This window comes from Melospiza melodia, chromosome 12, assembly GCF_035770615.1.
Source record: "Melospiza melodia melodia isolate bMelMel2 chromosome 12, bMelMel2.pri, whole genome shotgun sequence".
NCBI classification, from domain to species: Eukaryota; Metazoa; Chordata; class Aves; order Passeriformes; family Passerellidae; genus Melospiza; species Melospiza melodia.
Genome location: NC_086205.1, coordinates 27411995 through 27436754, shown reverse-complemented (window position 1 = coordinate 27436754; position 24760 = coordinate 27411995). Strand labels below are relative to the sequence as shown.

The 24760-nt window shown below is 54.9% G+C and overlaps 1 protein-coding gene across 2 annotated transcripts in view; it reads left to right on the top strand.

Annotated features, from left to right (window-relative positions):
- KCNAB1 (potassium voltage-gated channel subfamily A regulatory beta subunit 1) overlaps positions 1 to 24409 on the top strand; it is a 58335-nt gene extending 33926 nt beyond the window's left edge. For both annotated transcript variants that reach the window (XM_063167448.1, XM_063167449.1), the window contains exons 2-14: positions 1310 to 1353; positions 7924 to 7961; positions 9304 to 9383; positions 11502 to 11546; positions 12668 to 12712; positions 13279 to 13322; positions 16019 to 16105; positions 19148 to 19233; positions 19993 to 20113; positions 20547 to 20641; positions 21506 to 21626; positions 22376 to 22464; positions 23025 to 24409. In XM_063167448.1, coding sequence (XP_063023518.1) covers positions 1310 to 1353; positions 7924 to 7961; positions 9304 to 9383; positions 11502 to 11546; positions 12668 to 12712; positions 13279 to 13322; positions 16019 to 16105; positions 19148 to 19233; positions 19993 to 20113; positions 20547 to 20641; positions 21506 to 21626; positions 22376 to 22464; positions 23025 to 23114 — 985 coding nt within the window. In that variant the 3' untranslated portion in view covers positions 23115 to 24409. The remainder of the gene's footprint in view (positions 1 to 1309; positions 1354 to 7923; positions 7962 to 9303; positions 9384 to 11501; positions 11547 to 12667; positions 12713 to 13278; positions 13323 to 16018; positions 16106 to 19147; positions 19234 to 19992; positions 20114 to 20546; positions 20642 to 21505; positions 21627 to 22375; positions 22465 to 23024) is intronic.
- The last annotated feature ends 351 nt before the right edge of the window (positions 24410 to 24760 follow it).

The window sequence follows — 24760 nt, the reverse complement described above, 5'->3', positions numbered from 1 at the left end:
ACACATATAATATAGGGATGTATAAAAGGATGTATGGAGAGGATCTATATTTGCACATAGATACTGAGAATATCTCTCTGTGTAGACATAAAAGGGTTGTGTATAAAGGGTGTGCCCATGGATACATAGATTTAAAGGGTATTTGTGGGCATTTCCATAAAAGGTTTCCCATAAAGGATATGTATGTGCATAGAGATAAAGGGCATATGTGCAAAGGGGGTAATAAAATATATATATATGTGCAAATATATATAAAGGGTGCATGTGTAGATGTGTATTTATATTTATGTGGAGCGAGGAGCTCATGGCTGAGCTGTGCCCACAGACTTTGAACAGCAAATATCAGGTTGGTGAGAAATAGGATTAAAAAGCTATAAAACCTGCAAAATAATTGGAAGCTGTGAGGGAATGAGCAGCAGCACTTGGCTCCAAAGGGTGTTTTGGGGTGGGTCGGCTGTGTCACAAGGAATGCAGAAATCCCCATCCCATGGGTGTGGGAGTCTGGGATTCCTGCCCTCAGCGCAGCTCTGGGGCTTTGCCTTTGAACCTCCCAAGGGTTCCAGTGAGGATGGGGAGGATTTGTGCTGCTGCTGGGCAGGCTCCAGCTGTGTTTGCACTCAAAAGATGGGGAAAAAAAAAAAAAAAAAAAAAAGGGAAAAAAGGAAGGAAAACTAGAAAAGGAATAAAGAAGAAAAAATAGAACACACAGACAAAAAAAAGAGGTCAGCGCCTGCCCTAACTGTGCTGTGAGCCTGGGGGCTCGTGGGGCTGGAGATGCAGCTGCAGCTTTGCAAACAGACCTGCAGGTCAGGTTCCTGTGTCTCCCAGCAGCCGAAATCCCCATTAGCAGCACTCAGTTTTGGGTGCAGCAGTGCATTAAGGGGTCCTGAGGGCTGGGAGGGTGGGCAGTCCTGGCCCAGGGTCTGGCATCCTGTCCCCCCGGGATGCCCTTCAGGGAAATAGTGCTGTAGGAGTGACAACCTGAAACAGCCAGGAAATCCAGTGTGGGAAATGGGATGGGCTGGGAGCACAGGTCAGGCACACCAGCCTGGGTGTGCTGTCCAAGGGCTGGAGGTGTTCGGGTTTATTGCCAGCCCTGAGCACTCGGGGGGGAGGAGGAGGATGGCAGCACATCCGCCCCTCCCCAGCTGGGTGCCCACCATGGGAGCTCTGCCCCTTTTGGATGAAAACCCAGCATTTGGGCAAAAGCTGTGGCTGGTCCCCCCCAGCTGCTGCCTCCCCCTGGGGTGATGCTGTGCGTCCCTCAAGGGCTGAACTGCAGTCTCTAATTATTTTCTTTTCCTTCCAGAAACCTTGGCAAGTCCGGGCTGAGAGTGTCGTGCCTGGGGTTGGGTGAGTACCTCTGGCCTCTGTGCCCAGCCCTCTGGGGCAGCTGTGGGAGGGTTTGTGCTGGAAAACCCTCTGGTGTGCCCAGTCCTGGGGAGGAGCAGCCTGCAGGGAGCCCAGGGAGTGTCCCAGGAGCCCCCAGGGCCAGCCTGGGCTGGGGCAGAGCTGGATCCCATCCCATGGACCCCATCCTATGCCATGGATGCCATCCCATCCCCTGTGTGCCCAGTTTTCCCCTGGCTCCAAAGCCCCCAGTTCCACACCAACGCTTTATCTTTGTGTGCTGTTTCCTGGGGAAGGCTCTGCCCAGCTCCTGCTGCCTTTACTCAGAGCAATGCTCTGAAGGGCAGCCCCTGGACACAGACTGAGCTGTGGGATGGGCACCCAGCCCTGCAGGGAGCAGGAGGAGGAGGAGGAGGAGGGTGAGCTGTGCTGCGAGCTCCTGCTGCAGTGCCGGCGGCTGAGTGTGAATTTATCAAATTGTGGAGCTGGATGGCACACTTTGGTGTGTTGCTCTGTAGACAGAGCAGGTGGCAGAAAATCAGGTTAAAATCAGTGTGCAGTGGTTGGGGTGGGTGCAGAGCAGGAGGAGACCCTGCCCTGAGCCCTGGGGTTGAGAGCAGCCCCAGGGCCAGGCTCAGCCTCAGACTGAGCAGTGCCTCAGGTCTGGGGGGTTTAGCAATGCTCCATCAGCACCACAATAGCAGGGCTTAATCAGTTGACTAATTTAACATTTATAAAGTGACTCAATAGGATTTGCTATAAGCACAACAGGCGCTTAATTATGAATCTAAGCTAATTACGAATCTAAGATGGCAAGGTTCATTCTACACTTACTCAGAGTATTTAAATCAATTGATGTACCCACAGATCCAAGGAGTCTGCAGCAGGCTTTAAACCTGTGAAACACTTCAGGGAAACACTGCTGTCTGTAGACTCACAACCTATGGCATGCTTGTCTTTAGTCATCAGGAAATTTCCATCCTGGGTGCAATTTGGCTTGCTACTTACTGGAATTTTCTTTGAGGAGTCCAGTTATAATAACAATATTATTATTTAACAATTGTGTTGTTGTTATTATTACTCGGTCAGAGCAACCTGGTCTACTGGGCAGTGTCTGTGCCCAGCGGAGGGGTGGAATGGATGAGCTTTAAGGTTCTTAAAACCTTAAAAAAAAAACCATTCCATGATTCTGAGACTATTCTGCTCGGGCTGTTCAGACAGAAAAGTAAGGCTTTGGGGCTGTTTGTTGGAAACCAGGAGCTTGGTGAGCACAAGCTGTGAGAGCAGAGGGCGTTTGGGGTAAATTCCAGGGGTCACCTGCCTGGGTGAGCATTGCCAGGGTGAGGGGTGCTGCTGTCCTGGGGGCTCTGCCTGATCATCCCTGCCAGGGATCCTCCCAGGGCAGCTCTCAGCCCTTTGGCATCTGGGTTCAAACTGGAGGGAGGTGTCAAAGTCACCCCGTAGCACAAGTGGGAGAAGCAGGGCCTGTTCTGCCAAGAGCTCTTCTGGTTAAAATAGCCCCAGCCTTGGGAAGGACTCGTCTGCTCTGTGCAGAGGCTTTATTTATCAGTTTCATTTATCAGCCTCACAGCTTCCCCAAGTGCTGCTGCTGTGGTGGAGGAGAAAGCCACGGGAAGGAAGTAGCAGCAGGAAAAGAAAAAAAAAAAAAAAAGAAAAAAACAATTTTGCAGAGCTTTTCTTTGATTTCAAGTGGAACTGCAGCAGCATCTAAATATACTGAGCCTTTGTGAGTGCAGCTGTGCAGGGGCTGGGGGGGCTGCTGGGCCCTCCTGCTGCAGCACAGGGAGCCCTGAGCCCTGTGTGCAGGGAGAGAAGGGGAGCTGGAGCCTGAAGCCCAGAATGCAGAAATGCACATTCCCTGGGGTGGGCGGGTGTTCCTCCTGCTGCACAGCACCTTTTCTTTTGGGTGCTTGGCTTGGGTTGGAGGGACCTTAAAGCTCATCCTGGTCTCTCCCTGCCACCGCAGGGACACCTCCCACTGTCCCAGGTGCTCCAGCCCCAGTGTCCAGCCTGGCCTGGGGCACTGCCAGGGGTGCAGGGGCAGCCACAGCTGTGCCAGGCCTGCCCACCCTCCCAGGGAAGGATTTCACCCCAATATCCCATCCAAATCTCTCTTTCAGTTTAAAACCCTCCCACTTGTCCCTCTGCACATCCTCCAGGTGTCTGCTCCCAGCTCTGCTTTATCTGACTTTCCTAAATGCCTTCTCTCTTGCAGCTCCCCAAAAGATAAATGTGTTTCCCTGTGTTCTCTGCAGCATGAAAATCTAATTTAGGGCTCACTGAAGTTTCTGAAGGCTCAGCAGTCTTCCTCAAAAGCCTTGCAAAATCTCAGCGAGGTGGGAGAGTGCTTCATCCTGCAGGAGGAGAAGGGGAAGGGGGGCAGAGATCCGAGGTGGGCAGGGCTGGGAGCAGGGACCCTTTGGTGGCACCCTGCTCCTCCTGGCTCGGGGGAACGAGCTCCTCTGCTGGCAGGGCTGTGTTCTCAGGGGGCTGAGGGTGAGGGGAGAGACGAGGATCTGACTCCATGTTTCACAAGGCTGATTTATTATTTTATGATATATATTGTATTGAAACTACACTAAAAGAATAGAAGAAAGGACTTCATCAGAAGGCTGGCTAAGAATAGAAAAAAAAAATGGTAACAAAAGCTCGTGGCTCAGACAGAGAGTCCAAGCCAGCTGTGATTGGCCATTAATCAGAAACAACCACATGAGACCAATCCCAGATGCACCTGTTGCGTTCCACAGCAGCAGATAATCAATGTTTACATTCTGTTCCTGAGGCCCCTGAGCTTCTCAGGAGGAAAAATCCTAAGGAAAGGATTTTTCAGAAAATATCATGGCTACACAGGGCTGTCAGGGAGGGCCCTGAGAGCAGAGCTGAGCATCATCCCTGGGGCACTGAGCTCCCGTGGGGCTGGGATTGCTCAGCCAGGAATGAGCTTCCCTGGGAGCATCCCAGAGCTGGGTCCTGCTCCTGCCTGGGCTCAGCTTTGCCCTCCTGCCTGGGCTCAGCTTTGCCCTCCTGCCTGGGCTCAGCTTTGCCCTCCTGCTTGGCTCAGTTTGGGCTGAGCCTTCCCCTCCTGCCTGGATCAGTTTGGGCTCAGCTTTGCCCTCCTGCCTGGGCTCAGCTTTCCCCTCCTGCCTGGATCAGTTTGTTCCAGGTGAGCCTTTCAGGGACCTGCCAGGCTGGCCCTGGGCTGCTGCCAGGCTCTGCTTGGTGCTGGATCCAAAGTGTTCTTGTGATTCCAGGGAAAGGCAGGTCACGGTTTTCACCTGTGCAGCTCAGACCCTGCCTGTGGGCTCCTTCAGGTTTTGAGAAAACCTTGACCTGCAGAGAGGTGATGAGCAGGGAAAGGAGCAGCACAAAGCTGCCATCCTAGTCCCGATCCATGGACAGGAGGCGATAGCTGGCTGCAGAAATGGTGTTTGGTGAGCCTAGAGGGGCAGGTTTTGGTTTTTTGGAGGCAGGCAGGTTTTTTGCTGTGCCCTTGGCTCTGGGGTGAGGTTTGGTGCAGGCACCGTTCCTGCCAGCAGAAGCAGGGGCTGTGGGGGCTCAGCCCTGCCCCTGCACAGGTGACACAGGTGACACTGGTTCTGTGGCACTGCTCAGGTGGGCTCTGCTCTGGCACCAGCCCCTGCCGGGCTGCACTGGGAGCCAGAGCTGGAATTGTGCAGGAATTCCCCCTGCAGGTGAACATATCCATTTGGGAAACCTTTCAGGGCAGGCGGGAGGAAGGTGATGGGCAAGGGGCAGCGGTGGAAGTCTGTCTGTCCTGGGGCAGGGGATGCCTTTCCAAGCCATGAGCTGGGCTGGGTGAGAGAGAGACAGTCACTTGGACAGGGGAAAGCAGCAATTTAAAAAAATACATGCCTTTCTCCAGAATATTTTTCTTCCCAAATGAGTGTGTTGGCTGAGGTTGTGAATCATCCTTGGCTGTTGTTTGAAATGCCAAATGCTCCTTGTGCTTTTTTTTTGCCTTTTTCAATGTGCAGAGGGGGGGGAGCAGCCTGTGCCTGGATGGGGGTGCCCTCCCTGCTCCTGGCTCCTGGAGCAGAGCCCTTCCCTTCCCAGCCACACCTGGTGCTTTCAGCTCACCCTGCTGAGCCCAAACTCACATCCCTGCCTGCTTTTGTGATAGTGATGGGGAAAAACCCTCTTGGAATCCCCCCGTGTGCTCCTGCTGGTGCTGCTGTGCCCAGCTGGGGCTGGGGGCTCGGGCAGGGCTGCCCAGCAGCACAGGTATTTATTCCCTGCATTTCAGGAGCTGTTATTCTGATTTGAGCTCTCCCTGTGCCCCAGGCCCCGAGCACATTGTCACTCAGTGGGATGTGCTTTGTGTCACAAGGTGAATTTTGAGAGGATGTGCGCTCTGTGGGGAGGATGAATAATCCTCTTCCCTCTCACCTGTGCACCTGTGTGCTGCTTATGCAAAAGGGAAAAAAATCACTTTGAGATAAACAGTCTCAACCCATTTTTTTTGGTACAAACACATTTTAATGTATTCCTGTAAAAATAACACCTCTGAAGCTTTAACATGGAAATCAGGCTTCATTTGGTTATTTTTTTTTTATCTGCATGAAGAAGCTTAAAGATGAAATGAAAACAGGTTTCAGTTTTATCTTTGTTGTGCGGGACCAGAGCATTTAAACTCCAATAATCAGAGAAAATACCTCTCCTGAGCTCTGTAGCCAGCAAGGTGCAGCAGGGGTACTCCTGTCCCATTATCGTTGTCCTTACAGAGCTAGAGAAAATACAAAATTAGCCAGAAAATGTGTTCTCTTTGCTCATTTGTTTAGTTTCCATTTCATCTCTGATCTGTGGCAAACTTGGCTTTCCCAGCTCGGGTTGTTCTGCAGGAAGTCAGGAGTTGCAGTTTGAGCTCACACTTTGTGCATCTTTAAATAGCTTTATTTGCACTGAGAGAAACCTGACGTATTAAAAAATTCAGACTGGCCTTTTTCTGAGGGAAAGGGAGCGAGCTGCTGCTGCCAGGGGTGATGGGGGGCTGTGTTCTGAGCAGGGCTGATCAAAGCTGCCCCAGCCCTTCCACCCTGCTCAGGGTCCATGTCCCGGCACCCAGGGACCCCATCCCTCTTTGATGAGGGTCTGGGAGCAGCTTCTGCATCTTCCCAAGCGCAGGCAGGCAGGGAAGCTGCAATTCCTGTCCCTCGGCAGCATCGGAGCTCAGCCCTGGCCCTGCAGCCCCTGTCCTGTCCCAGGGGTGGGAAGGGGTGCCCAGTGCCCCCCAGCCCTGGCAGGGACACCTCCCTCTGCCCCACGCTGCTCCCAGCCTGGCCTGGGGCACCTCCAGGGCTGGGGAAACCTCTCTGGGATTCCCAGCTGGGGGCTGAGCCCCTCTGCCAGCGAGAGCTCTCAGTTCTGGGGAGCTGGGAGAGCCACGCGCGCTCTGCCCCACGCATCCGTCCATGCATCCCTCCAGCCCAGGAACGGCTGAATTTGGCACCTGGGTTTCCGTGGGGCTCTGCAGGGGTGGGGAGGGGCAGTGCTGGGCTCAGGGGGACGTTGGCACAGGCTGGCACAGCCCTGCTGAGCCCAGGGAATCAGAAGTGTCTGAGCTGCTGCCTGCCCAGCCCTCTGCTGCCTCTTCCCCACTGCCTGAGGAGATCTGTATTCCTAAAATAAATCGTACATTCAAAATCTAGATACAGGAATCGTGTTCCTATGGGAATTCCTTGGGGTTGGACCAGCTGACCTTTAAAGGTCCCTTCCAACCCAAACTGATTTATGATCTGGTTAAATACACACGCTGCTTCCACCACAGGATTTTTTTTTAATTTTTTTTTTTTTATTAAGCGATGATCATAAAGACATAATGCCCCAAGTTTTCCTAATAATAGAGCAGAGCCAGCAACTGAGCCTAAGCTGCAGCAGCTTTAGGAGCCAGCCTAGGGAAGGCAGTGCCCTTGGGCAGGGCTGGCACTGGACATTGGCTTCATGGAAAAGCTCCCAGGGAAAAGTCACTGTGGGTTGGAAATCTGTCCTGTCAGAAGAAATATTTCTCTTTATGTCTCTTTTTATTTTTTTTTTAATTCTAATTTTGCCTTTCAGGATGCTAAATGCTGAAGTACATATTTAAGGAGAGTTTCATTCCCCAAATGATGCGTTGTGGCAGCATCACGGATTTTTTCCAATTTGTCAAATTGAAGCTTTGGAAAATGATTTCTGGTTTGGAAAGAGCTTCAGATTCCAGGGCCTGGAAGGGTCCCAGGCCAGGCTGGACAGGGCTGGAGCAGCCTGGGACAGTGGGAGGTTCTGGATGGGATTTAAGGTCCTTCCAACCCAAACCATCCCATGATTTGAATCCAGCTCTGTATTTTGGAGCATCCCCTGGGCAGCTGCCTGTGCCAGTCCCATGCTGGGGGCAGGTGCCCTGTCCTGCCTGGCTGCAGGAGCTCTCTTGGGGCTGCACCATCCCCTGAGCCAGCCCACCCCATCTAAAACCCATTCAATCCCAAAGGGAATTCTGATGAAGTCTCATTTTTGATGTGGAAACCCTCTTGTAGTAACAGATTATTTTGCTTTTTCCAGGGACCTGGGTCACTTTTGGAGGTCAGATCTCAGATGAGGTGAGTGCATGGAACAAACCACACTCTGGGGGTGTTTTTAATTTCATTTCTAAAAGAAATTGTGGCTCCTGGAGCCTTCCTGCACAGAGAGACAGCAGGGAGTCAGTACCCAGAGCTCTGCCACAACCCCCTGATGAGCCTGACATTTCCAGAGATGGACTCTCAGCAGCCTCATCCACCCCTCAGGGCCATCTCCTGTCCTGTGCTGTCCCCAGCAATGTCCCCTCCTTCCCCTGGGCTCCTGCACTGGGATTGGGAACTGTTTCTGTGTGTGGACATAACGGGCAGCAATCCTAAATACAGTCACGGCTGGCCTTACAAAGGTGATTTATTTTTGACATAACAAGCTGAAACAACTGAAAATGAGCTTGGGTTTGCTCCGTGCTTTTCCCTGGAGCAGATGGCTCCTGATGCAGGGAATCCCCCCTGGCGCCCTGGCTGCACGTGGGCTCCTCTGCAGCCCAGGTGTCCCAGATGTGAGCGCCCCAGGGACAGCAGCTGCCTGCCCCGGGTGTGGAACAGCCCCAAAACAGCTCTGGCGTGAGGGAGAGAGCCCAGGGGCCTCCATTCCAAGGGCTTTTCCTTTAAATTCACTCCATCTGTCATGGTATTGCTGCTTCTTCTGGATCTCCTGGCTTTGATCACTGTGGATCCCTGTCTTTGATCTTGTGGATCTCCCAGCTTTGGTCCCAGTGGATCCTCAGCTTTGGTCCCATGGATCCCCCAGCTTTGGTCCCATGGATTCCCCCAGTTTTGATCCCAATGGCTCCCCAGCTTTGGTCCCATCTCATGGCCCTGTGGGATGATGGCTGGTCAGTGATGCTCAGTCAGGGCCAGTTTTGATGTCCACTTTGCTCTCTGGTCCTCCTGCGCCCCTCGCTCACCGTAATTCCATGCAAAGCAGGACAAATTCCATGGAAAAGCAGGACAGAAGCACAGCGCTGTCCTTGGGATGCTGAGCCTGAACCTTCATGTCCCCGGGAGCAGCAGGAGCCCCAGGACTCCCCTGAGCTCCACAAATGCCCTTCAGGCATTTCCCCACCCCACGGCATCTCTGGGGAGCTGCAGGACGGGCAGGCAGAGGAACATTAACCCCCCCGATTCTGTGCTAAACCCTGCAGCACTGCAGAGCATCTCTGGAACCCCGCTAAATTCCTGCTGCCTTCCCGAAGGGAAGCTCCTGCGAGGGGAGACGAGTTCCTGCCGCGCTGGCTCCGGGGGGGTTGATGTAAATCCGTGTTCTGGGGTCCCTCAATCCCTCCCTGCCGGGGTGTCCCTGGGCAGGGGCTGTGGGGCTCTCCCTGCTGGGCGTGGTGTCACCTGCTGTCCCCCTGCTCCCCAGGTGGCCGAGCAGCTGATGACCATCGCCTACGAGAGCGGCGTGAACCTCTTCGACACGGCCGAGGTGTACGCGGCCGGCAAGTGAGTGCCCGGGGCAGGGTGTGCCCGGGGGCTGGGACAGGGCTGCACCTGGGCACAGCCACACCTGGGCAGGGCAGGGCAGGGTGTGCCCGGGGGGCTGGCACAGAGCTGCACCTGGGCAGGGTGTGCCCGGGGGGCTGGGACAGAGCTGCACCTGGGCACAGCCACACCTGGGCAGGGCTGGGCAGGGTGTGCCCGGGGGGCTGGACAGGGCTGCCCCTGGGCAGGTGTGCCCAGAAGGGCTGGCAGAGCTGCACCTGGGCTCTCTGCTCCCCCTCTGATGTGCTGGGCTCTGGATGTCCTTGGAAAGCCTCTTTGTCCCCGAGCAGGACAGGAGAGCCTTTGTATTTGGGATACCCATCAAATAAACCCAAACAATTAACCCAAAGGCTCTTGTACCCAGCAAAGGCTGGAGAGCACCACTGGTGCTGGCACAGGGAGACCAGTACCCTGAACAAATGGGAAGGGAGTGTGGGTCTCAGTGGTGCTGGGTGCCTGGGGCTGTGACAGATCCGGGCAGGAATCCCGGGGTGAGCCACTCTGGCTGCTCTCAGAGACACTGTGGGATGGGGGGACATCACCCATGGGATGGGGGACACCACCCGTGCTAAATGGGGCTGGGGGGACCGACAGGGCTCCCAGCTGGGCCGGGACATCGTGTCCTGCAGAGGGACCAGCCCAGGCTCAGGCACAGGGGACCTGGGCAGGGGCAGGGGGGGACAAGAGGCTCTGTGCTGGATGGACCTGTCCCACCTGGGGGTCACTGTCACCAGGGGAGGGCAGGTGGATCTGTCCCACCTGGGGGTCACTGTCACCAGGGAGGGCAGGTGGACCTGTCCCAATTTGGGGTCACTGTCACCAGGGAGGGCAGGTGGACCTGTCCCAGTTTGGGACACTGTCACCAGGGAGGGCAGGTGGACCTGTCCCAGTTTGGGGGTCACTGTCACCAGGGAGGGCAGGTGGATCTGTCCCAATCTGGGGTCACTGTCACCAGGGAGGGCAGGTGGACCTGTCCCAGTTTGGGACACTGTCACCAGGGAGGGCAGGTGGATCTGTCCCAATTTGGGACACTGTCACCAGGGAGGGCAGGTGGATCTGTCCCAGTTTGGGGTCACTGTCACCAGGGAGGGCAGGTGGACCTGTCCCAGTTTGGGACACTGTCACCAGGGAGGGCAGGTGGATCTGTCCCAGTTTGGGACACTGTCACCAGGGAGGGCAGGTGGACCTGTCCCAATTTGGGGTCACTGTCACCAGGGAGGGCAGGTGGACCTGTCCCAGTTTGGGACACTGTCACCAGGGAGGGCAGGTGGATCTGTCCCACCTGGGGGTCACTGTCACCAGGGAGGGCAGGTGGATCGGTCCCAGTTTGGGTCACTGTCACCAGGGAGGGCAGGTGGATCAGTCCCAATCTGGGGTCACTGTCACCAGGGAGGGCAGGTGGATCTGTCCCAATCTGGGGTCACTGTCACCAGGGAGGGCAGGTGGATCGGTCCCAGTTTGGGACACTGTCACCAGGGAGGGCAGGTGGTCCTGTCCCAGTTTGGGTCACTGTCACCAGGGAGGGCAGGTGGATCTGTCCCAGTTTGGGTCACTGTCACCAGGGAGGGCAGGTGGATCTGTCCCAATCTGGGGTCACTGTCACCAGGGAGGGCAGGTGGATCGGTCCCAGTTTGGGTCACTGTCACCAGGGAGGGCAGGTGGATCAGTCCCAATCTGGGGTCACTGTCACCAGGGAGGGCAGGTGGATCTGTCCCAATCTGGGGTCACTGTCACCAGGGAGGGCAGGTGGATCTGTCCCAATTTGGGGTCACTGTCACCAGGGAGGGCAGGTGGATCTGTCCCAGTTTGGGTCACTGTCACCAGGGAGGGCAGGTGGATCGGTCCCAGTTTGGGACACTGTCACCAGGGAGGGCAGGTGGTCCTGTCCCAGTTTGGGTCACTGTCACCAGGGAGGGCAGGTGGATCAGTCCCAGTTTGGGACACTGTCACCAGGGAGGGCAGGTGGACCTGTCCCAGTTTGGGACACTGTCACCAGGGAGGGCAGGGGCAGCTGCAGCCAGGCTGGCTGGGGGCACTGAGCACCCCCTGCCCCCCTCACACCGGGCTCTTCCTGCACAGGGCCGAGGTGATCCTGGGCAACATCCTGAAGAAGAAGGGCTGGAGGTACAGTATGGCACTCCCTCTGATCTGGGGGGTTTCCCTTGGGGGTCCCACAGGAGCAGCCACAGCTCCCCTGCGATTTGGGGTGTCCCCCACCCTCGGGGCTGCGATGCCCTCCCGGGTGGGAGGCCGGCTGTGGCACCTCATCCCTGCTGGGGTAAGGAGGCAGAGCTGTGCCAGCCCGGGAGGAGCTGACACCTCGTTAGAGGATGCACATTAGCATGTGTTGTGGGTTTTAAGGGATTTGCATAATCTTCAAAGTCCTCCTCTGTGTGTGTGTGTGTCCTAGGCAGGTTCAGCTGGAGGGGGTCTGGCAGGGCTCTCTCCAAACCCAGCCAGGGGATTAGGGGGGTGAGTGATTACCTGGTAAGAAATACTCTGGGTGATGTGGAGGAAATAAAATGAAGTGCAATAAAAGCTGGGGAAATTGTGTTGTACATGTCTGGTTATGCAGCAAGGCAGCTGGAGGATGATAAATCTTTGATTTAATATCGTGTAGAGTTTACAGATTAATTCAGATGTCTCACACTGGAGTTTAACAGCTCTGGGAGTGCTGCCTGGCAGTGAGAGGCACGGGCAGGATGGCAGGGGGGAACAGCACTGCAGGCCCTGGAGAGAGGGCTGGGTGCTGCTTATTTAGTGATTTACAATGTCTGGGGGTTTGGTCATCTCATTTGGATCGCCTTTGCTTTCTATCACAATGTCCAATCCAAACTTCCCCTGACTTCATTCCATTTCCTCGTGCCCTGACTATTTATGGGCATACTTTACCAAAACACCTCAGGGTATTTCACTTTCCATCTTCTGAAGGAGCTGAGCTCGTGTCCCCTGTGCTGCTCACCCCGCTGCAGAGGGGCACTGCCCTGGGCACAGAGGTGCTGTTCCCTGGGCACCTGGCAGTTCCTGGGCTCTCCCTGCCTGCCAGAGTTCCATTTGCAGGGAATTCCCCCAGACCAGCACTGGAGTCGGTGTCCTCAACATTGCACAGCTGATTTGGCTGTTTGAGCATCCCCAGCAGAAACAGTGCTCCCAGGTTTTACAAGTTGCTGATGGGCAGCATCTCCTTGGTTGTTGTTATTATTATTTTTTTAAAAATTATATGAGTGTTCCTGTTCTTTTTGCAGGAGGTCCAGTTTGGTGATAACCACAAAGCTGTACTGGGGTGGCAAGTAAGTGTGACAGCCACTTGTCCTGGGGTTTGCTGGCCCTGCCCTGCAGCCAGGGGAGGTTAATGGCACCTGGGGGTGCTTTGCTGCTGTCATTGCATTTCTGTTTATTTTGCCAAGTGTTTTAAGGAGTTGGAGTTTCTCACCTGGAGAGGAGGAACTCCAGGGGGAGCTCAGAGCCTGCAGGGGCTCCAGGAGAGCTGCAGAGGGACTGGGGACAGGGATGGAGGGACAGCACACAGGGAATGGCTCCCAGTGCCAGAGGGCAGGGATGGGTGGGACATTGGGAATTGGGAATTCCTGGCTGGGATGGGATTCCCAGAGCAGCTGGGGCTGCCTCTGCATCCCTGGCAGTGCCCCGGGCCAGGCTGGACACTGGGGTTTGGAGCAGCCTGGGACAGTGGGAGGTGTCCCTGCCGTGGCTGGGGTGGCACTGGGTGGGATTTAAGGTCCCTCCCAGCCCAAGCAGTCTGGGATTCTGTAATTTTGGGGGTGTTTAAATCAGAACACAGCTCATTGCTCCCGGGCTGTTGGCACCTCTGCCAGCTGTTGCTGTTTTTCCCTTGCAGGGCAGAGACGGAGCGAGGCCTTTCCAGGAAACACATCATTGAAGGTACCTGGGCTGGGCTGGGGCTGCCCTGGGGGCTCTGTGCAGCTGATCCCAGTGCTCTCCATGGGCTGGGGCTGTTTGATCCCACTGCCCCTGTGCCAGTCCCATGCAGAGCAGTTCCCAAACTCATCCTGAAATGCCCAAAATGCCCCAAGGATTGTTTTGGCTCCCCTCAGAAATGTCAGCGAATGGATTGCACTGGCAGGCCCCTCACTCCATGGGGGCTGCTGGGTTTGGGTAGCTCTCTGCACGCCCCAGCCCTTCCCTGTGAGGCCAGATGTGGCCAGGGGTGCCTGGGCTGTCTGTGGAGCTGGAGGGATCAGGATGAGGATGTGGCATGATGTCACCCTGCAGAAATAGTCTCTGGAGGGCTGCCAGGCTCCACTGGCATGGCTGAGCTCTACTCCTAGTGCTGCTGCTCCCCAAGGGCTCAGTTCTGCTGCCCATTCCCTCACCTGGCTGCATCCCATCCATGGGGCTCCTGACCCCAGTCCCTGCTCCCCTCTGGGGTTCCCGACCCCAATCCCTGCTCCCCTCTGGGGTTCCTGACCCCAATCCCTGCTCCCCTCCCCTTCCCTGCTGCTCTGCCTTGTCCCTGTCCCCGTGTCCCTGCAGGAGAGGGGACAGCAGGAACTCTGTGTTCTGTTTGCCCACAGCAAAGCCTTGGCCGTGTGTGCCTGGGCTGCACCCAGAGCTGGCTCTGCAGGCTCAGCTCAGCCAGGCTCAGCTCCCAGCACAGGGAGAGCAGTGCCAGGAGCAGAACCGTGCCTGGGGACTGAGGGGCACATCCTGGAGCAGCAGTGTCCCCTGGGACCTTGTCCCGTGGAGGGGCATCGCAGGGCAGTGCCAGCCTAGGGGAGGATGTGTGCCCCTGTTTGTGCCTGCTGCCCCCATGGGACGTGCAGATCCTGCTGCTGGGGCTCAGGGATGGCATCCTCTGGGCACAGCTCCCCCTGTCTGTGCTGCACCCCTGGGAAATGGCAGCCCCAGGGCAGTGCCCAGCTCAGGTGGGATGGCATCCTCTGGGCACAGCTCCCTCTCTCAGTGCTGCACCCCTGGGAAATGGCAGCCCCAGGGCAGTGCCCAGCTCAGGTGGGGTGGCATCCTCTGGGCACAGCTCCCTCTCTCAGTGCTGCACCCCTGGGAAATGGCAGCCCCAGGGCAGTGCCCAGCTCAGGTGGGATGGCATCCTCTGGGCACAGCTCCTCCTGTCTGTGCTGCACCCCTGGGAAATGGCAGCCCCAGGGCAGTGCCCAGCTCAGGTGGGATGGCATCCTCTGGGCACAGCTCCTCCTGTCTGTGCTGCACCCCTGGGAAATGGCAGCCCCAGGGCAGTGCCCAGCTCAGGTGGGATGGCATCCTCTGGGCACAGCTCCCTCCCTCAGTGCTGCACCCCTGGGAAATGGGAGCCCCAGGGCCGTGCCCAGCCCAGGTGGGATGAATGGGGGTCAGCAGCCCCTCCCTGGGTGCAGCTTTGGCTCCTTCCATCCTCCTCCTTCTGCTCCTGGTAAGTTTTATCCAGGATTCCCTGCAGAGTTGGATCTTGGAGTGTTTGCAGGATCCTGGGACCGTCCCAGTAAGGTAATGCTGCAGAAAGCTTTTCTTGGAGCAGCATTTTGTTGGATTTTCATCTGAATAAGCTTCAGTGAGGGGATGGCACTGAAGGAGCTCAGGGAGGTGGCAGATGTGTCACAGGCACTCCAGACCCAGCCATTTTCCATTTCTTGAGGAGCTGCTTCATGAAATGACAGAAAAGCACTGGCAAGAGTTGGAATAATTTCACAGAACACCCAGCAAACAACGTTAAGGTCAATGAGAGATATTTTATATTTTTATATATATTTATATATATCTGTGTGCGTGAGAGAGAGAAGAGGATTTTGAACAGTTATTTTCTACAAATCTTCCCAAGAACAAAATGTTTTTATGAATGTTCATGAAGAATGAGTCAAAATAGAGCAGGCTGGAAATGTTTGCTGAATTTTGAGCTGGATAAAATGCCCATCCTCTGCTCGCCCTCTCTCATACACTCATACATGGATATATAAATATATCTGCAGGGGTTTGATGCCATCTCCCATCAGATCCTCACAGGAAGGCTCTGAAAACCTGGACATTTATGGGCTGAGCCTGCAGAGGGCTGGGGTTTGCTGTGCCCAAGCCCCTGGGCAGTGTGGGAGGGCACAGCTCACCTGGCAGGTGATGCTTCACCTGTTCCCTGCTGCTCTCCCTGCTCCCATGGCACCAGCCCAGCCCAGTGCCACCCCCTGCACCCCTGGAGTGCCCACCATGGCCTCAGGAGCTGGGGCTGGAGCAGGAGAGGCTCTGTGACACAATGCAGACTGAATTCCCTGCAGGGCACTGAACTCCCTGGCAGTGCCTCTGCCAGGCTGGCAGGCACAGCTCTGTAACCAGGGCTGGTCAGCACAATCCTGGAGCTCTGAATAATGGCACATTGTGGAGAAGGAGGGACTCTGTGGTGGCCAGAGTGGTGCTTTGCTCCTCAGATGGCTGCAGGGAGGTGGGACAGCATCATTCAGCCCCCCTCTCACATCCTAAGCGTGTGTATCGATATAAACCTGTGTCTATATAAAAATACACGTATTGAAGTACAGCCAGCTGTGTCTGCTCCCAATCTGGCCCTGTTCCCTGCCTCCCTCTGACCCTGCCTGTCCTTGTCTCTGCTCTCCCGTGCCCAGGGCTGAAGGCTTCTCTCCAGAGGCTGCAGCTGGAGTATGTGGACGTGGTCTTCGCCAACCGGCCGGACAACAACACCCCCATGGAAGGTTGGTGGGGCTGCTCTGGAAGGGGTTAACCCTCAGTGCCTGCTCCTGGCCTGAGGGCTGACACTGAGGAGGGCAGGAAAGGCAATTTGGAATCAATTGTTCAGGTGGGGCAGCTTAAATGGGAAATATCTCAGTTTGGTAGGCAGGTCCATGGAAGGTGTCCCTGCCCACAGCAGAGGGTTGGAATTAGGTGTCCTTTAAGGTCCCTCCCAAACTATTTAGGGTTTCTATGTTTACCCTGTCACAACATGAATTTGTGTGGTTTGGAAGGAAATGGAAGTTTCCTTTCAATGTTTGGAGCATTTCCTTTCCCTGTTCCTTCAGACAGAGAGGGTTTGTGGCTGGATTCAAGGCATGGTCCATGGCAGGTGGCTCAGGAGCTGTGGTGGATGGTCCATGGCAGTCAAACAGAGCTGGAGCTCCGTGTCAGGAGTGCTGGCACCTTGCTGGACGTGGGCTGTGACACCATGGGTGCCCCCCAATGAGGGTCAGGGCCCAGCCTGGGACCCCAGGAGCTGCTGAGCTCAGGGCAGGCTCTGTGCTGTGTCTGGCGCAGGGAGCTGTGCCCTCCGTGCCCGCCCTGCTGTCCCTGAGCAGTGTGGAGGGGCTGCCCTGCCCCGGGCACAGCTGATCCCACAGCCCAGTGCCAGCCCTGGCACCAGGCACAGGCTGTGGCGCTGGCTGAGGCTGCAGCAGGGTGAAAAAAGGGACATTCCTCTTATGAATGGCATGCTGGAGACACTTCCCATCTTCTTCCTGCCTTTTTTATGGCTCACCCACTAAGGCACTTCCATCCCAGAGCATCTGCTGGGCCATCTGTCAGCGCTGCTTGCCGAGCCACTCCATCCTGCTCAGCACCACACACGCCTCAGCTTCTCCCACAGGGAGCCAAGGAAGGCACCTTGGAGCTCATCCCGCTCCCTGCCACTGCCCCAGGCTGCTCCAAGCCCTGCCCAGCCCGCCCTGGGCACTGCCAGGGGTGGGGCAGCCCCTCCTGAAGGAGAAGGTGACCTTGAAGTGTTCCCTACTCGTGGCAGCACCTGTGGGTCAGGCTGGAGCAGCCTGAGCAGGGGGGCACAGCCCAACCAAACCTGAATGTGCTGTTTGTTTTCCCTGCCTGCTGCTTCCACAGATCCTCCTGTGACCCCAGCCAGAGCAGATCCCTCTCCCCAGGCTGCCCAGGCTCTGCTGCTCCCCTGGGCAAGGAGCAGATGAGCATCCGTGGGGATTTCTGTGCTGCCAGTCACTGGGCCTCAGGGCACCTGGCAAAGCTGCTTAACCTAAACCCCCCAAATGTATTTCATGTTCTTAAAGGTCTCTGAGCAAATTAGAATAGTAAAAGCAGTGAGTGTTGGAGGCAGGGAGCAGCTGGAGAGGAGCACCTCGGGCAGCTCGTGGCACGTGGGTCTGTCTGGCTGTGCCCCCTGTGCCCCAGAGCCAGGCTGGGGGTGAGGGCTGAGGGCTGCCCGCCCTCCCTGGGGCTGGCTCAGCTCAGTGTGAGTGTCCCTGCCATGCCCTGCCACCCTCTGCCAGCCCAGCCCCTGGATCAGAGACCCTGGGTACGGCTGGTGGGATGGATCCATCCTCTCCACAATTCCTTTGTGCTCTGTGCCTCATTCCTTGGGATGAAGATCTCATGCCCCAGCTGGGCAGGCAGGGCTTGTTCTTCATCCCAAGGGGCTCTTCCAGCAGGGCAGCTGGACAGGAGGGTCCCTGTGGTCCCTGGGGTGTCCCCAGTGTCACAGAGCCAGGTGCCCACAGCCACACACAGGGAGGGAAGGTGACAGCATTCCTGCCAGGGAACTTAAACCTGCCCCAGAGTTATTATTGTTATGGTGCCAGGGGCTGTTATTTGCGATTTGAAGCATTGATTTATGTTAAAAAAAAACCAAACAAAACAACTCCTGCTCTAAGTGCTGCCATTTGGGATCCAGCTGGCAGCACAAAAGCTGTGGGCCCGTGCCCTTCCCAAATCCTATCGCTGTCCTCTGGCTCTCTCAACAAGGAGATACATGTCTATTTATATACATTTTCTGAGTTGACTTTGGGGTTTTTTTTTTGAAAGGAGTAGAGGCTGGAGAAGTGCAAACAACCCCGGGCTGAGATGTGTAAGAGGCGTGTGACGAAATGTTTTCCAAAACTCTGAAATGGCGGTGGGGCAAAAATAGCAAACTAAACCCAGGGAGAAGCTGCTGAGGAGGGAGGGAGGAAGGGAAGGATCACCAACAGGCTTAGCCTGATGCTGGTAGGAAATGAAATACAATTTTAGATTAAATATTCAGATGGAGCAGCTTGAAGTTGCTCATAATGGAATTCTGGAGCCCTGGTCAGGTGGAAGGTGTCCCTGCCCACAGCAGGGCTTGGGAGTAAAAGATCTTTAAGGTCCTTTAGTTTTAACATCCCTTCCAACCCAAACCAGTCTGGGATTCCTTTAAACTGAAGTTCATGAGGGTTTTTTCACCCCCAGCCAAGCAGGGAGGTCTGAGGGGTGAAATCCAGGATCCTGTGCAGGTGTGTGTGGCCTTGGAAGCTTCCATGTCCCAGAGAACAGCAATGGGGATGGTGGCACAGCCATGGGGACCAGGGCACATCAACGGGGACCATGGCACTGCTGTGGTGCAGAGGGGACACCTGAGGGTGACAGGGCCCTTGGTGCAGTCGGGTTCAATCAGCCATTCGTGCAGCTTTGTCCCTGGTAAAAAGAGGCAGACCTAGATATGTGCTTTCAGGAAGCAAATTTTTTAAAAAAGGAATTTATTTTGAAGTTTATTTTTCCACTGTGCTGCCCTCTTGTGTTCTGTTTTGAAGGAAATGTCCTCTTAAGGCCGTGGAAGGCAGGAGCCAGGTGGGAAAAGCAGTTTTTACCCAGTTGCAGGGTCGGTGTCTCGGTGTTTGCACTGAAAATGCTTTTCCAGCCACAACTGGGCAGGAGAGCACGGCAGGAGCGTGCTCAGGCCTGTCAGTGTGGGGTGTTTGGGAGTGGGATTGGTGGAAATGTGGCCTCTGGGCCCTTCTCACTCTCCTTTTTTTGCTGTTTTTCAGAAATCGTGCGGGCCATGACACACGTGATCAACCAGGGCATGGCCATGTACTGGGGCACGTCCCGCTGGAGCGCCATGGAGATCATGGTGAGGGGCCGGGGGGCCATGGAGATCATGGTGAGGGGCTGGGGGGCCATGGTGGGGCCATGGAGATCATGGTGAGGGGCTGGGGGGCCATGGTGGGGCCATGGAGATCATGGTGAGGGGCCTGGGGGCCATGGAGATCATGGTGAGGGGCCTGGGGATCATCATGAGGGGCCTGGGGCCCATGGAGATCATGGTGAGGGGCCGGGGGGCCATGGTGGGGCCATGGAGATCATGGTGAGGGGCTGGGGGGCCATGGAGATCATCATGAGGGGCCTGGGGGCTGTGGAGATCATGTTGAGGGGCCTGGGGGTCATGGAGATCGTGGTGAGGGGCCTGGGGTCATGGTGAGGAGCGTGGAGGTGGTGGTGAAGGCCACAGAGGTCATGGCATGGCAGCCCTGGGCACGCTGGGTTCCACTCCATCCAGGCTTTCCACCTGAAATCATTTAAAAGGCTGTCCCAGAATGAGCCCAGTGCTAATTAGGAGAAGATGGGCTGATGTGTGGGAGTTTGGGTGGTTTGTTTGGGTTTGTGTCATTTTGGTTTGACTGAAGGCAAGTCCTTCAGTTTGATATCAGCCATGGCAGGGGGTGGAATGAGATGGTCTCTAATGTCCCAAACCAGGGACATTAGATAGATTGCAGCATCCTGCTGGTCCCCCTTGCCTTGGCCATCTCCTGTGCCCTCCCAGAACGTGGCCTGGTGTGTCCTGCAGACATTTCCATTTCCTGAGGTGTTTTCTCCCTGGTTCCCCCTGCAGGAAGCCTACTCCGTGGCCAGGCAGTTCAACATGATCCCCCCCGTGTGTGAGCAGGCCGAGTACCATCTGTTCCAGAGGGAGAAGGTGGAGGTGCAGCTGCCAGAGCTGTACCACAAAATCGGTGAGGCTGAGCCTGCTGGGCATTCCCAGGGAGAAATGGAGGGCAGGATGGCCTGGGGCTCCAGGTGGGACCAGTGACAAAGCCAAGCCTCAGTCTAATAGTGACTCTAAAGGAAAACCAGCTTACTGTGCCTCTGATGAAGGATTGCTTAATATTATCTGTTAATAACTAAAGTACATTAATGAACATATTAAGTATTAATTGGCTTGGCTGCTCCTTGCCCTCTGAGATTCACGTGGTCCATTAAGTGAAATAAATCCTCCGGGGCACCAGCAGCACATTCCTGCAGGACCAGCTGAGCATTGCTGCCTGTGGCAACAGAAACAAGCAGTCAGTTTGCTCTTGGTTTAGTTTTTGAGTGAAATCTGTATTTTTGCTGCAGCTCTGACCTGTCCCACTCCCCTCAAACCTCCTTTTTGTGTTCCCTCTGCAGGGGTGGGAGCAATGACGTGGTCTCCCCTGGCCTGTGGGATCATCTCAGGGAAATACGGCAACGGGGTCCCTGAAAGCTCAAGGGCTTCACTCAAGGTATTTCTGGGGCACCTTTGAGTGGTGCTGCTTTTGTCAGGGCAGGAAAACAACAAAGGGGAAAGAAAGGGCTCCCTCGTGAGAAGGAGGGCCCTGCTTGCATGGATCAGCTCGGTTTCTCTGGCAACCACGCTCCAAAGAGCAGCAGAATCTGGGTTAGAACCAGCCCAGGCGCCCCACGCAGGGAGCTCGGGGGGCTTGGGCAGCTCTGGGGCTGCAGGGGCTGCTGTCCCCACCCTGCACTGAGGGACATCACCACGAGCCAGGGGCTCTGTGGGGCTCCTCACTGATGCTAACCCTGGGATTTTAAGGTTGGAAAGGACCTCCAAGGTCACAGAGCCCAACCCTGAATGGAGGCAGCTGCTGCCACTTGCAGCCCCTGAACCACGCAGGTCCAACAGGCTTGGACATCATGTCCCTGGGTACCAGCCTGGGCCATGGGGGTGCTCAGCCCCCAGTATCCCCCCAGAGACCCCCTGAACACCCATGGGCTGCTGGGGGCTGCCCTCTCTAACAGGTTTTGGCATTTTGGTTTCACCACCACTAATTGTGGTTTCTCCACAATTATCCTGATTTTATTCTTATTGGGGGTTATGGGGTCCAGAGAGAAAACTGGGGAGATTGCAGGTTCTGGAGTGAGAATAAAACCAGAGAGCTGAGGACAACAGGAGACATTCTGGTCCTGCTCTAATTGCTTTGGGCAGCCCAGCTTTGTGTTCTCAGCCTCCATGACCTTCTGGGCTGGACGTGGCTTTTCAAGTGCTGCTATTTATAGATATTTATAGATTATAATTACAAATCGCCCTAAACTCCCCACTTTGGAGGCTGCAAGCTGACAGCCTGATGTCTGTGATTGCCCTGCAGTGCTACCAGTGGCTGAAGGAGAAGATCATCAGCGAGGAGGGCAGGAAGCAGCAGGGGAAGCTGAAGGACCTGTCCCCCATCGCCGAGCGCCTGGGCTGCACGCTGCCACAGCTGGCTGTTGGTGGGTGCCTCACAGCTGCCAGGGGCTAGCACACAACATGTGCTCTCTTTACACTGTGGTTTGGGCTGGGCCTGCAGCTGGAGATGAGTTTGTTGTTTAAAATCTGTGAAAAGTTACTGATCCTGCAGGGGTTTGGGGTAGAAAGGAATTTAAAGCCCATTTTGTTCCAGCCCCTGCCATGAGGTTCCACTATCCCAGTTGCTCCAAACCTGTCCAGCTTGGCCTGGGACACTCCCGGGGATGCAGGGGGACCCACAGCTTCTCTGGGCAGCAATTAATTAAAACAGGGTTGTTTCCAGCAGCAGCACCAGGCTGACACTGACAGGGCCAGAGTGTCATGGGCATCCCCAGGATGGCCATCCCCACCTCCCTGTTCCCCTGGACATCCCTCTCCTCATGAAGCCATCACCTTTGTGGTGCTGGGCTGGCAGAGTTCTGGGGTTTTTTCCTAATAGTTATCTCTATGCTGCTGAGAGCTGAGGCTGGAAAATACCACATTTGTCAGAAAGGTGATCCCTGGTTCAACATCCTGCAGTGAATCCTTGTGTTGGGGAGAATCCAAACCCCACAGCCAGAGAAGTGCTGGGGCAGGGAGCAAGCTCAGGATCCTGGAAGATCTGTGCATCTTCCCCCGGGTAGAGACAAAGAAATGAGATTATTGCCAAGCAGAGACAGAGGCTCTGTCAAACACAGGGACAGAACCCTGTCAGCCCCCCTGTGTCCTGACCACCCTGTGCCTTTGTTCCCAGCATGGTGCCTGAGGAATGAGGGGGTGAGCTCTGTGCTCCTGGGATCCTCCAACCCCGAGCAGCTGATCGAGAACCTCGGAGCCATCCAGGTGAGTGCAGGGGGTGGCACCTCCGTGCAGGGGGACACCCCCAGACCTCAGCACCCCCTTCTCTCAGCACAGGGCTACTTGGGATTCTGTCTCTCAGCTCCATTCATGCACCCTCATCAGGCCCATCCTGCTGTCACCATGGCTTAGCACCTTTTGGGGCATTGCAGACATGTCCAGTGACACGAGGGTGGCACCAGCAGCTTTCATGCACCTGAAAATGCAAGCGAGTCCAGGGCATGTTGTGACAGATCCTGTGCTGTCACATGTCACTTGCACCCACCTCAGTTATTCCCTGTGGTTTTTCCCCAGTCAGAGCTTCCTCTGCAGTCCTTGCCACCGGCTCGTGTCCCAGTGCAATATTTCACACACAAAGCTGAGAGGCTTTGCTGTGATTCTCTCACTGAGTAAAGATCTTCCAGAGGTTTTTCCTTTAAGGGAGAAAGTTATTAGATGAATGTTTAATATCTGTCACACAAAAAGCCCAGAGGAAATGTACTTTGATAAAATCTAGGTTTCATTTTGGAACTATCTGGATTAAGCATCGCTTTCTTCCACCCCAGGTCCTTCCAAAGATGACATCCCATATTGTAAATGAAATAGATAATATCCTGGGCAACAAGCCCTACAGCAAGAAGGACTACAGATCCTAATGCAATGCATGAATTTCCTGGACTGCATGGTTTAGAAGTGCTCTGTACTCCAGTACAGCCCTGAATTACTCTCATGAGAATCATTCAGCACTTGCTGCTCGGTGTCTACTGTCACTGGATCCTTCGAGATGTGTGCTCTTGCTACTACTCTGCAGTGAATTTAAAAGCACAGTTGATCTCTCTTCTAACCAGGAATAACCTTGTATTTTCTTACCTTCTTGACCGAGTTCATTAATTTTTACTTTACTCTTTGCACCTCATGCTTGTGCTGTGACAAACACTTGTAAAGCAAAAAAAAAAAAAAAAAAAAAAAAGAAATAATTTATAACCTTCAGGTACTTGGTAATTAAAGAAGGATGTACAGATCTATTTTTTCAATGAAGAAAAGCCAGATACAACTTCAGGTTTTAATAAAACCATGTTTGGGAAATCTCAACTATAAAGTTTCTTCAGGTTAACAGATGGAAGGGGCAAGCTCAAACTTTGCTTTTCTATGCTGAATATAAGCTCTAGGATTTCTTTGTAGTTGAATAAAAGGCTGTGAGACAGAGAACTAGTTAGCAATTAGATAGTTCAGCTCCTAATGTTCCAGCTGTTCCAGCTGTGGAGTGCTCCTGGAGCAGTGCTAGGAAGCCCAAACACGCATGTCAGGTTACTGAGCACGACAGCTCTGCAAAGTTCTACTCTCCATAAACCTTAAGCCAAGAAAGCCATGATTAAATATTGGGTTTTGCATCTATAGAAACCTGCCTCTACTTCTGCCTGCTTGTAGACAGAGCTACTGCAAATTTCAATATTCAGGAGCTTTTAAGGATCTAGATACTATAAATATATACAATATATAGCTGCTGAGAGCTGCAGGAACAATCAGGTACGTACTCCAAAAGGCTACACCTGCTTCCACTTGCTTTGGAACCGGGGATCAGTAAATGCACAGACACATTTTAAACAGATTTTTGTGAGCATTTACAGGAGTTGACAGGAAGAATTCACATCTGGAGTTGCCCAGCTCAAGCCCACATTGTACCTTCCCAAGGATTTGCTCTGTACCATGCTCCTCTGATTGCAGTCTGTATTTCTCCCGTCCCTGCTGGGACCCAGCTCTGTACAGTATTTGTAGGACCCCTGTACTCCCCCTGCTGCACTCACCTGGGCCAGGTGAGCAGCTCCCCACACCCGAGTGCTCTCCTCCTGTATTTGAAGCTGTGGTGTGTGTAAATGACTCCTGCTGTACATGAGAAATGCAGTCTGACTGGAATTCTGCTTGGACACAATAAAAGCATTTTGTGCATCTACCCTGAGAGCTGCAGACCTGTTACTGACACTGGAGCTGGGCCAGCAGGGCTTTGTGCTGAGGATGGGGGTGATGTTCCACAGGAGACATTCCAGCTGTGCCCAGAAGGGACAGCAGGGAGCTGGGCTGGCCCCCAGGAGCACAGCCGTCCCAGGTAAGGTCTGTCCTGTGCTGGCCTGGCAGGGATGGATGGGATTTTGGAATTCCTGGCTCAGATGGGATTTTGGGAAGGAGTTCCTCTCGGGGAGGGTGGGCTGCCCCTGGATCCCTGGCAGTGCCCAAGGCCAGGTTGGACATTGGGGTTGGAGCGGGCTGGGGCAGTGGGAGGTGTCCCTGCCATGGCAGGGGTGGC